The sequence below is a fragment of the Trichechus manatus genome, unplaced genomic scaffold (assembly GCF_000243295.1).
Source record: "Trichechus manatus latirostris isolate Lorelei unplaced genomic scaffold, TriManLat1.0 scaffold00019, whole genome shotgun sequence".
Classification (NCBI taxonomy): Eukaryota; Metazoa; Chordata; class Mammalia; order Sirenia; family Trichechidae; genus Trichechus; species Trichechus manatus.
Window position 1 is genome coordinate 4809900 of NW_004443955.1, and position 16936 is coordinate 4826835.

Here is a 16936-nt window from a genome sequence, read left to right on the forward strand (position 1 = left end):
AGGTAAGTGTGGCAGCTTACACAATAGCCCGGTGCTGCACTGTGCCAAACAGAGTGCTTTGTGATTGGCTGCTAGGCTCTGTGTGTGCTGATACACTTAGAACACCATGGATAATGTAATCACAATCTAATATACACTTATATGCTTAAAACACCTTAAATAATACAACCACAATTTATCAGTTGTGTACTAGTATACTTTGAACACCATAAATAATACAACCACAATTTAACAATCACGTACTGGTGTACTTAGAACACCTTAGATAATACACTCACAATCTATTGTGTGCCGATACATTTAGAACACCTTAGATAATACACTCACAGTCTACTGGGTACTAATATATTTAGAACACCTTAGATAATACAATCACAACTATTTCAATTGTAGATTCAGTAGGTGTTTAGGTCTGTTTGTGATCACTTCTATTTAGTATTTGTATCTGGGCACTGACTCCATGAAAATGGAGAAAAGGTTACTCTGACTGACAGCCCCTTATTTGTTTGATGTCTCCCCCTACCAGGAAAGACTGCATACAGGTTTATTCAGGTATTTATTCACTTAATAAACATTGCCTGAGCACCCATTCTGTGCAGGGGACATTGTGGTGAGAACGGCAGGCAGTATTTCTTTTCTATTTTAGGTCGGTGGACTGAAAATGTTGATTTGGTGATAGCATCTTTCAGTGAATTATTAAGTTCATTCATTTATTCATTCATTCAGTGTTGGACTGCCTGCCCACCTTAGAATTCCCATAGGACCAATACAAAAACCAAAAACCCATTGCCATTGAGTCTATTCTGACTCATAGCAACCCTATAGAGCTGAGTAGAACCTATAGCAGCACCAATAGCATGTGGTGAATACAAATCAAATCAAAAGTGTGAAACAAGAGTTAGGGTAATTATTCCATTAATTTGGGCTAAAATGCTTTGCCTGAATTAATTATAGTGTTTTTCACCCTTCTCAATAAGTAAGTAGCTAGGTTAGAGGCTGTGAAGAAATTGTTCTATATGCCACCAAGTGAAAGTGTGCTTTTACTTGTAGAAGAGGGGTTGTGCTTTCTGGAACATCTGAGAAGGGATGTTTTCCAGAACTGCCAGGCCCTCCTTGGCCATCCCATCTCCCCGTGTGGGGTTAAAGGGTGCCTGGCTGAGGACAACATGGCATGTTAGATCCATCCAGAATTTATCACCCTTGGCTGTGTACATGCCAGGCTCTGTGTTGGTCTCAGGGGAACCTGTGGTCTGGTGAAGGAGGGACAGGTCCAGCACCAGCCATGCCCAGGGAAGCATGAGGTTTGGTGTTTGTGAGGGGCCAGACAAGCTCAGAGGAGCAGCACCAGCCTACAGTCAGAAAGCTTTTCCAGAAAATATGCACTGGGCGTCACATCCTGAAATGCAAGCGGCAGTTTTCCCAACGATGGGATAGGGTCGCACAGGAAAGCTGTGCGGAAAGATGTGGGTCTGGGCCTAGCCAGGTCATCTGGGGTGGCAGGAATAGGTGCTTGGAGGACCAGCAGCAGCGAGGTGAGCTCAGTGATTTGGGCAGAGGGTTTCACCCTGGGTGGGAGCAGCAGTCTCGAAGTATTGTCAGAGCAGGGTCCTACTGTGGTCAGATTGGCCTTTTGGATCACTGTGGTTCTGCAGGGCCAGTGACAGACCTGTCAAGGAAGTAAGACTAAATCCAGGTAGACCAGTTGGAGGCACTGCATACGACCACATGGGAGCTCCAAAGGCCAGTGGAGGGTGATCCCATCACAGTGGGAAGGGGGAGGGGACCCTTGGGTGCCTGCGACCTAGGACTAGCATGACAGGCTAGGCAAAGGACATTCTCAGGCAAGTTCCCAGATGCAGAGGGCAAAAGGAGCTATGTTTTCCATGTCTAACTGTGGGTGAGGACGGTGGCCTTGCTTGGCTCCTGGGGAGGGGGGTGATGAGCATGTCTGCTATGCTCAGAGCCCTTTCTCACCAGGACTCACGTGACTGTGTGGTCTCCAGAGACCAAGATAGGTGATGTCTCTGAGATTTCCACTCAGGGAATAAGGCAGAGTCCCCACTGGCTGTGTACTAGTGAATGCTCTGCATGTGCACCGTGGGTCTACAACGTGCCGTGTCCTTGCCCATCAGCAGAAGCAACATGAACTGGGTTAGCCCACCGCTTCTTTTTAGGAAGCAGAGGAAGTTGGCTGTTATTTCTACCCTGGGTGTGCACATATCCCACGTCACATGATGGCTGGCACAGCATCACAGATGCAGTCATGAAGTCCCAGGGACGGAACGTCCTGCCGTTTGAGGGCCATGCACGCCATCTTTTCTGAGAAAGAATAATAAACAGAGATGAAGTATTTTAAGTCTGCCCTCCTTGTCTGCCAGGGATAATCCTGGTGTGCCCTGGAACCCACTACCTTCATGGCCATCCGGGACTGCGTGTCTGTGAAGGTCTGCCTGGGAACGCAGTGAACTGGTTTCAAGATAATGTTCACCACTTTGAATAAGTCAGCCTCCTTGAAGCAGCCTCACTCTGAAAATAGAGCATGAGGCCATTTATGTCCAAGGAGAGAAGGACTGATTTCTAATTTTCAAGAAGAACCTATTAAAGTAGCACTTTAATTTCAGTTATTGCATTGGGCTACTATTTTCTAGTGAGTCCTCCTTTTAATATACATGATGCACTGGAAAACAGTGAAACTGAATTTCGGAGTCCTTACTTTTATGACTGTTCTCTGCAGAGAAATGCGTTGCTGTGGTATAGCAATCAGTACGTGAGATGGTGGAAACAATGGTTATAGCATTTCTGTGGCTTTTATCCCCTTATTTTTTTTGTGATAATATTTTTTGTGTGAGCAAAGACACTTTGATTTTTGACTCTGTTGTGACACTTAACAGAGAAAAGAGAATGATAGGCTAGAGAAGAAAGAGCCGACTAAAAAAAAAAAAAAAATAATTATACTCAGTTATTTATGCCAAAGGTCTCTGGGTGGTACAACTGGTTTGCCCTCAGCTGCTAACCTAAAGGTTGGTGGTTTGAATCCACCCAGTGTCTCCACGGAAGAAAGGCCTGGTGGTCTGCTTCCACAAAGATTATATCCAAGAAAGCCCTATGGAGCAGTTCTACTCTGTAGCACATGGCGTCGCCATGAGTTGGAATGGACTTGAAAGCAACAGGTTTATTTTTTTTGGATTTATACTAAAGGCTTGGTTCCTGTCTTTCCTTTTCCCCTCCCCTCTTCCCCCACTCCTGAACTTCTAATCTATACAAAGCAGTGTTATATCTATCAATGGCAAAATTCAAAATTAAAGGCTTTCTTTGTGGTGAGCTGTCATTTTTAATCAAGAAGAATAATAAATTGTTGTTTTACACATGAGTTCTTTAAATCTTTTTCATCAAATATCTGTGGGAAATTTAGAGTAATTTGGGAAATGGTATTTTATTTTAAATTCCTTTTTCTCTAAGTTGAATTTGCTTCTCTAAATCTCTACAGAAGATTGGAAAATTCTAGTCTTTCGTAGAAAACCCATTCATTCCTGGCCATTTTTAGTGGTGCACTTTGCTGTATCTCATATGCTCTTATTTTCTGTTAGAACTACAGTCATTCCAGCTGCTTACCAACTGATACTATTGTAGTAATTGTCATTTATTATAAAAGTATTAGTCATTATTCACTACAAAAATGAAAAATATGGTGTTAAGTACTCATGTGTGATTGGCATTTTGCAAAGATTAGTGGATATAGTTCTTCCATGAAATTTCTTTGCAGTGGTGCAAGACAGACCAGTGCCTTTTAGAATGGAACACCTGGCCCAGACTTCTCTAACGTGTGCATGCTATTATTTTAGGTCTCCGAATTCAATCCCTTGACGTTCACCAGTGTAATCGAGTGTGAGAAGCCAAATAACGACCTGACTAGGTTTCGTGGTTGCATGTGAGTATTGTGCATCTGCCCGTGCCTGTCCTGGGTTTGATCTCGGTGTATCTGTAAATACACGCACACACTGAAATATGCCTTTAGTATTGTTTGCCATGTGGTATAGCCTTTTGGGAATGTTGCCCAGAATGTAAGCCACCTTGTCTGCTTATGGGACTGGTTCATAAGATCCCATCATGGGAGAAGGTATCAAAGACGCCTGTGATGAGAAGTTGCTGCTCGTCCTGTCTCTAGTGGCGCTGGGAAGGTGCAGGCAATGACAGGAGAAGCAAAGCTGGATGTATGTGCCCTGCTAATGGGAGCGCAGGGCCATATAGGAGGAGCCTTGGCTGACATTCATTCAGTCACTGAACAAGAACCTAATGAGCACCTACTGTGTGTTAGGCACTGCTCGAGGCCCTGGGGGTAACGCAGTGAACTCAATAGACAGAAATTCCTGCCTTCATGTTTATTTCAGTCTAGTGAAGAGAAAATAAACAAAAAAAAGTAAGTAAATATATATCTAGTACATCAAATAGTTCAGCCCCTTTCTCCAAAACAGAAAGAGACAATAAAAGCGTGGATAGATGACCCAGGATTGGCCACAGGTTGGTACTTGTCGAAGCTTGGCTATGGTTACATGGGAGGGAATTATACTATTTTCTCTACTTTGGTGTATGTTTGGAAATTTCCATAATAAGAAGTGTGTGTGTGTGTGCGCGCGCGCGCACGCGTGCACACGCGCGCATGTTCTTAGTGTGTAAAAAATAAAATGTGAGAGAACAGGGAATGCCATGCTGGGGTGTAGAGGAGTGTCAGTTTGTGCCTGAGGGCAGTCGGGGAGGGTCTTATGGAGAAGGTAGCATGTGGGCGAGGGCCTGAAAGACATCAGGGTTGACCTGCCCCCAAATGGCTGCTCAACTTTTGTGCATCCATATCCCCCCGGGGTGCAATCCTCTTGTCTGGAAACATGAGGCCTTCTCCGTCTGTCTTCAAGCTCTGAGGTGTGAGCTCACAGCAGAAGCTTATCTCCTACCTCATGATCCAGGCTCAGAGTGCTGCCTAGACCTGCATGGGTGTGGCAGGGCTCTCAGCTTCAGAAAATGAGTCTGCCTCTGAGAGTTTGGAGTGTAAGTTTGAATCTTCCAATTTCCTGACACATCCTACATTGCCAGCTAGTGCCCATCACACAGCAGTCCTTCAGGAGAAATAGGGGTGAATCAATGAAAGAAAAACTGTTCATAGAAAAAGGCAACATCTGTCTGCAACCGAGGGAAGGTCCCATCACCCACTGAAATTGTCCTTCTTGCTGGAGGATAAGAGGTTGGAAAATGTTACATCAACCCTTAAAGGACCTAATTAAAGAAAGTCCAAACTCATAAAAAATGTTCAGATATAATCTATTAAGGCTTGAGGTGAATATTCAACTACCTGCACTTAACTGGTGTGCTGTGGATTTTAAGGTCTCTGCCCTCTCCAGGCTCCTTGTCCGCTTGTTCCCAGGAATACATCTAAATGACCCCATTCCCCACACCAGAATGAGTCTGCAGAGCGAGGCCACTCAAAGAAACAGATGCTGGGTCTCCAAAGACACCATGACCCTAAATAACTACTGTGAAAGGAGGCTTGGCAACCTCTAGGGAGAACTTCCTCTGGGCATTCTTGCTTATGGGTAATTTTAGGGTGTCAACTCTACCAAAGAAAAAGGGGATCCACTGCTGATGAGATTGTAAAATGGTCCAACCACTATGGAAAATGGTATGGCACTTCTTCAAAAAGCTGGGAATAGAAATACCTTATGATCCAGCAATCCCACTCATGGGTATATACTCTAGAGATCTAATAGCAGTGACATGAATAGACATACGCACATCTATGTTCATTGCAGCATTATTCATGACAGCAAAAAGATGGAAACAACCTAAGTGCCCATCATTGGATGAATGGATAAACAAATTGTGGTACATACGTACAATGGAATACTACATATCTATAAAGAATAATGCTGAGTTCTTGAAACATAACATGGGTGAATCTGGAGGACATTATGCTGAGTAAAAGAAGTCAATCACAAAAGGACAAATACTGTATGATCGCACTTTTATAGAAAAGACAAGAATAAATATACATACAGAAATCAACATTCATTGGTGGTTACCAGGAATGGGAGGGAGGGGGAAGGGGAATCACTTTCTAGATAGTATATACTTACTATTTTTGGTGATGGAAAAGGCAATACCAAATGCAGGTGAAGTCTGCACAACTTGACCCAGATAAATGATAACACTAAGAATTACACAAGTATAAGGGATAATTTTGAGAAATGCTATAACATATGCAATTTTGCAATAACAACCAAAAAAATATGTGTGTGGTTACATAGGTCAATATGTATGCATGTAAGTATATAGGAAGGCATATGTGAGTATATGTGTGTGCATGTATAGCTATATCTATAAATAAAAAAAACCTGTTGCCATCAAGTGGAATCCGACTCATAGTGACCCTATAGGACAGGGTAGAACTGCCCTGTAGGGTTTCCAAGGAGTGGCTGGTGGATTTAAACTGCCAACCTTTTGGTTAGCCGAACACTTGGCCACTGCGCCAGGTGTGTCTGTAGACATATGTATATTCATGTTTGTATGTGCTACGTATATATTCATATATATAACAAAGCACATAGAGGGCACATAGGATACTTCCTATACGTAACCAAACACCTCACGGGATTGGTTTACTGGCTTTGAAGGTTTAGGACCATAGTCTCATGGGACAACTTGGTCAGTTGGCATAAAATGGTTTATAAAATTTATGTTCTACATCCTAGTTTAGTGAGTAGCATCTTGGGTCTTCAAAGCTTGCAAGCAGCCATTTAAGATACAAGTTATTAGTCTCTATTTATCTGTAGTGAAATAGAAGGAAAACAGACTCAAACAAGAAACTACAGGACTAGTAGCTCACACAAATCACATCTTCATCTGTCCTGAGGCCAGAAAAAATAAATGGTGCCCAGCTACTACTACAGAACCTTCTGACCAGGGATACAATAGAAGGGAGAAAAATGTAGAACAAAACTCAAATTCTTAAAAAAGCCCAAACTTACTGGACTGGTGGAGACTAGAGGAACCCCTGCAACTGTTTCCCTGAGATATCCTTTAAACTCGGAACTGAAACCACTCCTGGAGGTCACCTTTCAGCTAAATAACAGATTGGATCATGAAATAAACAATATAATCAATGAGCTCTTTTAAAAAATCAGGTATATGAGACCAAATGGTCAATATTTACCCTAAAGCAAAGATGAGAAGGTAAGGGGCGGGGGGGAGTGGGTAGAGAAGCTGGATTAATGGAAAGGATACAACCAGAATGGAAATAATGAGAATGTTGACATATTGTGAAAAATGTAACCAATGTCACTGAACAGTATGTATAGTCATTGTTAAATGGTAGCCTAATTTGCTGTGTAAACTTTCACCAAAAACACAATAAAATACTATTAACAAATTTTTTTTTAAGAAAAAGGAGAGACTCCTTTATTCAAAGATTATACTTCCAGCTCATGGTCTGTCTTCTTTCCTCTCCTGTGGGGTCCCCCATAGTGCCCCCAAAAGATGCAGGGCTCATTGTGCTCTGACAGTTGCACTGGCTGAAAATCTCCATCTCTCTTCTCGCACACTTCTTGCTTGCTCTGGAGTTACTCTGGCACTGAGGGGCTGGATCATAAGTCAGTAGGGTCATGTTCTGCCCTCAAGGAGCCACCTTGATCGTAGGGGTACTAAACAAATCCTGCTTAGTGCTGAGGCAGGCGACTCTGGAGCCAACTCTTCCCGTCTAGATAACCTTGGGTAAACCACTTAACTTGACTCATCTGTATAATAGGACTCCCATCATATTATTATTGCAAGTTAGCTGATGTAATACACAGAAAGCTTCTGTGTTGATGTGCTTCTGCTGTTGATGTTACTATTACAGACAATAAAATAAAGCAGAGTGAGTAGGTTCAGGAAAGAGGTGTAGGTGAGACCTGGAAGGATCCCAGGGGAGGGAGATCCAGTTGAGGAGGCGGCTGGGCATGGCTTGTCTTTAAAGCTTACATTGGGAGGTGCTGCAGGGGAAAAAGGTGTGGTTTGAGTTTCCCACAAAAGGCATTAGGGGAGCTACTCAGCTGGTTGCAAAAAGTAATCATCTGGAATTCAGTGCAGAGATGTGAGGCCATGTTTGAAGTTGGGACTGAGGGTAGGGGAAAAAAGGAAGAGTGAAGACTAAGAAATCTAATAGTTCTGCCAGTTAGGAGCAGGCATTCTTGGGTGTGACAGGGATGTAGTCACCAGGGCACAGCAAGGACATTTAGGAAAGAGGTCTCCAGTATGTCCCATTCCACAGAGAGCCTTAGAAAATACTCACCAGGAAGGTAATTGGGGTAGACTGGGGCGGGGGAGGGGTGGGGGTGGGTATCCAGACTGCAGGCTGTGGAAGAGGAATTGTAGTGATGAGAACTGCTCTTTTTAGAAATGAGGCTGGAGGAGGAGCACCACGGCAGGAGCTGAAAGCCCCACGAAAAGAGGAGAGCCCTGTTCCAAAGACAGAAGTTAGCAAGAAGGCCTGGCTGATGGGGGTTGGAGGAGGGGGGTAAGAGAGCATAGGGACTGTGCATGGAGAGTTGGTGATAAATGAGGAGTGGTGTCTCCATGCCTGAGGCTGTCCCCAACCTAAGCAGAGCTTCTGTCTCCTCCTGCACTCAACCCTTAGCATCTCTCTTCCCCTGGGTACTTCAGAACTGCCTCTTGAGTCAAAACCATCTGTCCACCCCCAGCCTGGCCTTACCACAGGCTCAGCATGGATGCTGCTAACAAGCATTCCCAGCAGGTAGGCGTGTCCTCAGCTGCTACCTTGCCCAGAAAGAAACGCTGGGAGAGGGAAGGTTCCTTCTCGCTGCGTAAATCCTGCCCCAGTCTGCACCCTAATCTTGTCGTGCTTGCTTCTTACTTTTGGTAAGAAATTGTCCTGCCCTGAGGGTTCTGCCTAGGGGCCAGGCCTTGCTGATGGCCCCTGAATGGCACAGAGGCACGTTGCCCAAGCAGCGTCCTGTCCGTTCAGGCCTTTGCATACCCTGTCTCTCCCAGGCAGGAGCATTTTGGATTTGCCACAGTATCGTCAAGGTAAAGGCAGCTGAGGGTGATACAGGCAGGAACTCTGGAGGAAGGAAGTTCCAGATTGGCCCCCCACCCCTGACAGGTTGAAGGACACCACTGTGTGCAGAGGAGGAGGGAGAGAAAAGGGGAAGGCAACCCTTATGATAAGGGATGCTGGACTAGTTTGTAGACTTGGAGTGGGTGGAGGAGAAGGCCGCAGACCTCGTGTTCCATGCTCTGTGGAGGGGGACGTGGAGGGTGGGAGCTAAAGGTGGGTGTGTTGTCCAGACTCAAGAAGCTGATGAGCTATGGAGCTGATGGCCTGGTTTGTTGGATGGTTTGTTCCCTTTGCCAGCCCAGGGTGGCCTCTTGGGACCCTTGACAAGGCAGCTGCTGCAGAGCAGCCTTGCTCATGCAGTGAGGAGCCTGCCCTCTAGACTGCTTTTACACATGCCTGCAGGTAGTGCTGTCACTTGGACAAGCTGATCCAAATTCAAGACCTGAACCATTTGCACTTTGAGAACTAAGCTTGAGTTTGTAGCAAGAAAACCTGAGTGTGAACTCAGGCATTTCCGTCCCCAAGCAGATGGTGTTAAGACAGATGTCTTAGCTTCCTAATTCAAGAGATAACAGGCCCACACAATCAACCTCACCAGCTGATGTGACAATCAAGTGAAAGAATGAAGCCAGACATAAATTAAAACATCCCTGCAAACGTGAAGTGTTAGATGTAGTGTATGGTTCCAGGTCTGTGACATACAGAATAGGAATTTCTATAGAGACCAAAAGCAGATTAGTAGTTCGCATGGGGTGGAGGGTGGAAGCAGGTTGGGGAGACACTGCTAGTGGGCACTGGGTTTCTTTCTGAGGTGATGAAAATGTTCTAAAATTAGATTATGGTGATGGTTGCACAACTCTTTGAATATACTAAAAACCACTGAATTGTATAGTTTAAATGGATGAATTTTATGGTATGTGTGAATTGTATTTTTTTAATTGTGCTTTAAGTTTTTTTTTTAATTGTGAAAGTTTACAGAGCAAATTAGTTTCTCATTAAACAATTAATACACAAATTGTTTCATGACTTTGGTTGCCAACTCTGCAATGTGGCAACACTCTCCCCTTTTCTACTCTGGGGTCCCCATTCCCATTTGTCCAATTTTCCTGTCCCTTCCTGTCTTCTCATCTTTGCTTTAGGGCTAGTGTGCCCATTTAGTCTTGTATACATGTTTGAACTACAAAGCACATTCCTCACATATGTTATTATTTGTTTTATTAAAAAAAAAACAAACAAACCTATTGCCATCTAGTCAATTCTGACTCATAATGACCCTATAGGACAGAGTAGAACTGCCCCAATAGGGTTTCCAGGAAGCAGCTGGTGGATTCAAACTGCCACCAGGGCTCCGGGTTTGTTTTATAGATCTGTCTAATCTTTTTCTGAGGGGTGAACTTTGGGAGTGGCTGCAGTATGAGTTAAAAGGGTGTCTGGGGGCCATACTCTTGGGGTTTCTCCAGTCTCTGTCAGACCAGTAAGTCTGGTCTTTTTGTGTGTGTGTGAATTTGAATTTTGTTCTATATTTTTCTCCCACTCTACCGAGACCTTCTATTGTGATCCCTGTCAGAGCAGTTGGTGGTGGTAGCTGGGCACCATCTAATTGTTCTGGGCTCAGTCTGGTGGAGTCTGTGGTAGCTGTGGTCCATTAGTCCTTTGGACCAATCTTTCCCTTGTGTCCTTGGTTTTCTTCATTCTCCTTTTCTACATCCAGGATAGGACCAGTAGATGTATCTTAGATGGCTGCTCCAGGCTTTTAAGACCCCAGATGCTACTTACCACAGTCAGATGTAGAGCATTTTCTTTATAAACTATGTTATGCCAATTTAGCTAGGTGTCCCCCAAGACCATAGTCTTCAGCCCTCAGCCCAGTATCTTTGTCCTTCAGGGCATTTAGATGTGTCTGTGAAGCTTGTATGACTTTGCCTTGGTCAAGTTGTGCTGACTTCCCCAGTATTGTGAATTGTCATACCTTTTACCAAAATTACCACTTATCTACTATCTAGTTAGTGTTTTTCCCTCCCCACCTTCCTGTTGCTTGAAACCATCAAAGATTGTTTCATTCTGTATGTAAACCTTGTCTTGAGTTTTTATAATAGTGGTCTCATACGGTATTTGTCCTTATTTCACTCAGCATAATGCTTTCCAGATTCATCCATAATGTGAGATGTTTTGCAGATTCATCATTGTTCTTTATTGTAGCATAGCATTCCATTATGTGTATGTACCATAGTTTGTTAATCCATTCATCTGTTGATGGGCACTTAGGCTGTTTCCATGTTTCTGCTATTGTGAATAATGCTGCAGTGAACATGGGTGTGCATATGTCTGTGTGACGGTTCTTATTTCTTTAGGCATATTCCTAGGAGTGGGATTGCTGAATCATATGGAATTTCTATTTCTAGCTTTTTAAGGAAGCACCATATCGTTTTCCAAAGTGGTTGTACCATTTTACATTCCCACCAGCAATGCATAAGAGCTCCAATCTCCCTGAAACCTCTCCAACATTTGTTATTTTCTGATTTTTGATTGGTACCAATAATGTCAGGGTGAGATGGTGTCTCGTTGTTGTTTTAATATACATTTCTCTAATGGCTAGTGATCACAAGCATTTCCTCATGTTTTCTGTGGTGAAGTGTCTGTTCAAATCCTTTGCCCATTTTTAAAATGGATTGTTTGTCATTTTCTTATAGAAATGTTGGATTTTCTTATAGAGCTTAGACCTTTGTTGGATATCATAGCTAAAAATTTTTTCCCAGTCTGTAAGTTCTCTTTTTACTCTTATGGTGAAGTCTTTTGATGAGCATAAGTGTCTAATTTTTAGAAGATTACAGTTATCTAGTTTATCTTTTGGTGTTTGTGTTTTGTTAGTTATGGTTTGTATCCTATTTATGCCATATATTAGGGTCCCTAGTGTTGACCCTATTTCTTCTTCCATGATCTTCAAAGTTTTGGGTTTTGTATTTTGGTCTTTGATCTATTTTGAATTACTTTTTGTGTGTGATGTGATGTATGGGTCCTGTTTCATTTTTCTACAGATGGACATCCAGTTTTGCCAGCATCATTTGTTAAAAAGTCTGTCTTTTCTCCATTTAATGAACTTTGGACCTTTGTCAAAGTTCAGGTGACCATAGGTGGATGAATTTTTATCTGGGTTCTTGATTCTGTTCCATTGGTCAATGTGTCTGTTGTTGTACCAGTACCAGGCTGTTTTGACCACCATAGCTGTATGGTAGGTCCTGAGGTCAGGTAGTGTGAGGCCTCCTACTTTGTTCTTCTTCAATAATGCTTTACTTATCCGAGGCCTCTTTCCTTTCCATATAAAGTTAACGATTAGTTTTTCCATCTTGTCAAAGAATGTTGTTGGTATTTGGATAGAGATTGCATTATATTTGTAGATCACTTTGGGTAGGATTGACATTTTCACAATGTTGAACCTACCTATCCATGAGCATGGTACGTTTTTCCATTTATGTAAGGGTCTTTTGGTTTCTTGCAATAGTGTCTTAAAGTTTTCTTTGTATAGGTCTTTTACATTTATGGTTAGATTTATTCCTAAGTATTTTATTTTTTTAGAGTCTATTATAAATGGTATTGCTTTCCTGATTTCTTTTCCTAGTTCTCTTTATTGGTTTATAGGAATCCAACTGATTTTTTTATGTTTATCTTATAACCTGTTACTCTGCTGAATCTTTTTATTAGTTCCAGCAGTTTTCTTGTAGAATCTTTAGGGTGCTCTATGTATAGGCTGGAGCCCTGGTGACTCTGTGGTCAAGAACTTGGCTGCTAACCAAAACATTGGCAGTTTGAATCCACCAGCTTCTCCTTGGAAACCCTATGGGTCAGTTCTACTCTGACAGCACCAGGTTTTGTTTTGTTTTTAGTTTATGTATAGTATCATGTCATCCACAAATATGGATAGTTTTACTTCGTCCTTACCAATTTGGAAGCCCTTTATTTCTTTTTCTTGCCTTATTGCTCTAGCTAGGACTTCCGGCATAATGTTAAATAAGAGTGGTAATAAAGGGCATCCTTGTCTTGTTCCCATTCCCACTCTCAGGGGCAATGTTTTCAGCCTCTCTCCATTGAGAATGATGTTGGCTGTTGGCTTTGTATAGATGCCCTTTATTATGTTGAGAAATTTCCGTTCTATTCCTATTTTATTGACAGATTTTATCAGGAATGGGTGTTAGACTTTATCAAATGCCTTTTCTGCATCGATTGAGATGATCATGTGATTCTTTTGTTTTATTTATGTGGTGGATTATGTTGATGATTTTCTGATGTTGAACTATCCTCGCATACTTGGTATGAATCCCACTTGGTCATGGTGTATTTTTTTTTAATATGATGCTGAATTCTATTGGCTAGAATTTTGTTGAGAATTTTTGCATCTATATTCAGGAGAGATATTGGTCTCTAATTTTCTTTTTTTGTGGTGTCTGTGGTTTTGGTATCTGGGTTATGCTGCCTTCATAGAATGAATTTGGAAGTATCCCTTCCTTTTCTATGTTCTGAAATAGTTTGAGTAGTACTGGTGTGAGCTCTTCTGTAAATGTTTGGTAGAATATTCTAGTGAAGCCACGTCAGCCAGGACTTTTTTTTTATTGGGAGTTTTTTAGTTACCTTTTCAATCTCTTCTTCTGCTGTGGGTCTGTTCAGATTTTCTACCTCAGTCTGTGTTAGTTTAGGTAGGTAGTGTGTTTCTAGAAATTTGTCCATTTCCTCTAGGTTTTCAAATTTTTTGGAGTATAGTTTTTCATAGTACTCTGTTATGATCCTTTTTATTTCAATTGGGTCTGTTGTAATGTCCCCCATTTCATTCCTTATTTGGATTATTTGCTTCCTCTCTTGATTATCTTTTGTCAGTTTGGCCAGTGGTTTGTTGATTTTGTTGATCCTCTCAAAGAAACTACTTTTGGTTTTGTTGATTCTTTCTATTGTTTTTCTATTCTCTATTTCATTATTTCTTCTCTGATCTTTATCATTTCCTTTCTTCTGGTGACTGTGGGCTTTTTTTTTTTTTTTTTTGCTTTTCTCTTTCAGTTTGTTCGAGTTGTGTAGCTAATGTTTTGATTTTGTCCCTTTCTTTTTTTTGATGTGTGCATCTATTGCTGTAAATTGACCTCTGAGCACTGCCATTGTTGTGTCCCAAAAGTTTTAGTAAGATGTGTTTTCATTCTCATTTAATTCTAGAAATTTTTTTTATAACACCTTTGATTTCTTCTATTACCTAGAGGTTTTTAAGCAAGGTGTTATTCAGTTTCCTTGTTTTTTTTTTTTTTTTTTTTTCCTTCCTCTTCTTGTTACTAATTTCTGATTTTATGCCATTGTGATCAGAGAAGATGCTTTGTATTATCTCAGTGTTTTGAATTTTGTTGAGGGTTCCTTTGTGGCCTAAGATGTGGTCTATTCTGGAGAATGTTCCATGTGTACTGGAAAAGAATGTATACTTTGCTACTTTTGGGTGGAGTGTTCTATATATGTCTATGAGATCAAGATTGTTGATTGTGGCCTTTGGATCTTTTGTATCTTTGTTGAGTTTCTTTCTAGGTGTTCTGTCCTCTACTGAGAGTGGTGTGTTGAAGGCTCCTACTATTATTGTAGAACTGTCAATTTCTCTTTTTCAGTGCTGTTAGCGTTTGTGTTATGTATTTTGGAGCCCTATCATTGGGTGCGTAGATATTTATTATGGTTATATCATCATGGTGGATTGTCCTTTAATCATTATATAATGTCCTTGCTTGTCTTTTATGGTGGATTTTGCCTTAAAGTCTATTTTATCTGAGATTAGTATTGCCACTTCTGCTCTCTTTTGGTTGCTGTTTGCTTGATATATTTTTTTCCATCCTTTGATTTTTAGTATATTTATGTCTGTGTCTAAGGTGTGTCTCTTGTAGACAGCTTATTGATGGGTCATGTTTTTTATCCATTCTTTCACTGTCACTTTATGGGTGCATTTAAGCCATTTACATTCAGTGTGATTATCAATGTGTGTGAGTTTATTGCTGTCATTTTGTAGTGCTTTTTTTTGTGTTGCTGACATTTTCTTTGTTCCTTGTACTGCCCTATGCTGAGTTCCTTTTGGTTGTGAAATTTCTTTTCATTTCTTTTGTTATTCAGGATTTTGTGTTTACTGAGACTTCGTTTTTCTTCTTTATTTTGATGAGTATGTATGTTAACTTTATTCATGGTTACCTTGAAATTTACCCTTATCTTCCTAAGTTTGAACCTCTTGTATTACTTGATATCACCTTGACTTCCTCTCCATTTTCAAGTTCTATACCACACGCTGTATTCCCCATTTTATTGTTCTAATGTTGTTGTCATTTACAGATTGATGTCTCTGGTTCCCTGTTTGAAATCTTTTAGTTTTGTTTTATTCTTGAGAGTTCATTACCTAGGTCGGTATCTGGCTGATATTGACCTGTGTCCTAGATTCAGGTGGTTGTCTGATGTTGTTGGTTCTGTAACTGAAGGACTTCCTTTAAAAATTCTTGTAAGTTTGGTTTGATTTTTACAAATTACCTTAATTTCTGTTTACCTAGGAATGTCCTAATTTTGCCATCATATTTGAGTGACAGTTTTGCAGGGTATATTATGTTTGGTTGGCAATTTTTTTTTTTTTTGAGGTTTTATATATGTCATCTCATTGCCTTCTTGTCTGTATGGTTCCTGCTGAGTAACCAGAGCCTAGTCTTATTGTTTCTCCTTTGTATGTGACTTTTCGTTTTTCTCAAGCTGCTCACAGGATTGTTTCTTTGTCTTTGGTTTTGGCAAGTGTGATTATGATATGTCGTGGTGACTTTCTTTTGGCGTCAATCCTACATGGGGTTCATTAAACTTCTTGGATGGTCAGCTTTTCATCTTTCATGGTATTAGGGAAGTTTTCTGTGAGCATATCTTCAATGATCCTCTCTGTGTTTTTCATTTTCTCCCTCTGTTCTGGAACTCCAAGCACACACAAATTTTTGCTCTTGATGGTATCCCACATAGTTCTTGGGTTTTCTTCATTCTTTGCTCTGATTTTTCCTCAAGCAAACTGGCGTCCATGGATTTGTCTTCAGTTTCACCAATTCTGTCTTCCATTGTTTCAGATTTGCTCCTAAAACCTTCTATTGCATTGTCTATTTCTGAAATTTTGTTGTTTATCTTTTGGATTTCTAATTGCTGCTTTGGTATGATTCTAATTGTTTATTTTGATATTTTGTTCTTGTTTTATTTTCCTGAATTCTTCTATTGCTTTGTATGTGTTTTCCTGGATTTGGGCTATGATAGGTTTTGTCTGTATTTTCCATGATTTTTGTCTATTTTTTCCTTAGTTTTGTCTGTGTTTTCCTTGATCTCTTTCCTAATGTCTTGGAGAGCCCTGAATATTAGACTTTTGAATCCCTATCAGGTCGTTCTAGTGCCTTTTCTTCTTCCAGAATGTCATCTGGTGCTTTATTTTGGTCAGTTACTGGAGCCACATTGTCCTGCTTTGTTTTGTTTTTTAATGTTTTAATATTGTCTACTGTCTTTGAAACATTCGGATATTATTTTGTTTATTTGATTGTAGGTTTGTTTGTTGTCTCCTGCTTGTTTGTCTTATCTGGTTATGTCTGGAGTGGCAGGCTGAGCTTGCTTTGTTGCTTGTTCATCTGTGGGCACATTCGTTCTCACCATCTTGTCCAGGTGTGCAGGGTCGATCACTCAGCTATGGTGCAGCAGGGCAGGTCCATCTGGGGGTGAAGGGGCTGAGATAGGTTGTTTGTGCCACAAACTGGCACCAGGGACTGTTGTCCCCAGCAGTCGGGGCTGCTGGGATGGGGTGGTTCTTGCCGCTGTTCACTAGAGGGG

General features: G+C 41.3%; 1 protein-coding gene across 1 annotated transcript in view; it reads left to right on the plus strand.

Annotated features, from left to right (window-relative positions):
* Positions 1-16936, plus strand: part of ATP10A (ATPase phospholipid transporting 10A (putative)) — a 191462-nt gene that overhangs the window by 130034 nt on the left and 44492 nt on the right. Inside the window, exon 3 of the mRNA XM_004372675.2 lies at positions 3843-3928. Within this exon, the coding sequence (XP_004372732.1) occupies positions 3843-3928 (86 nt within the window). The remainder of the gene's footprint in view (positions 1-3842; positions 3929-16936) is intronic.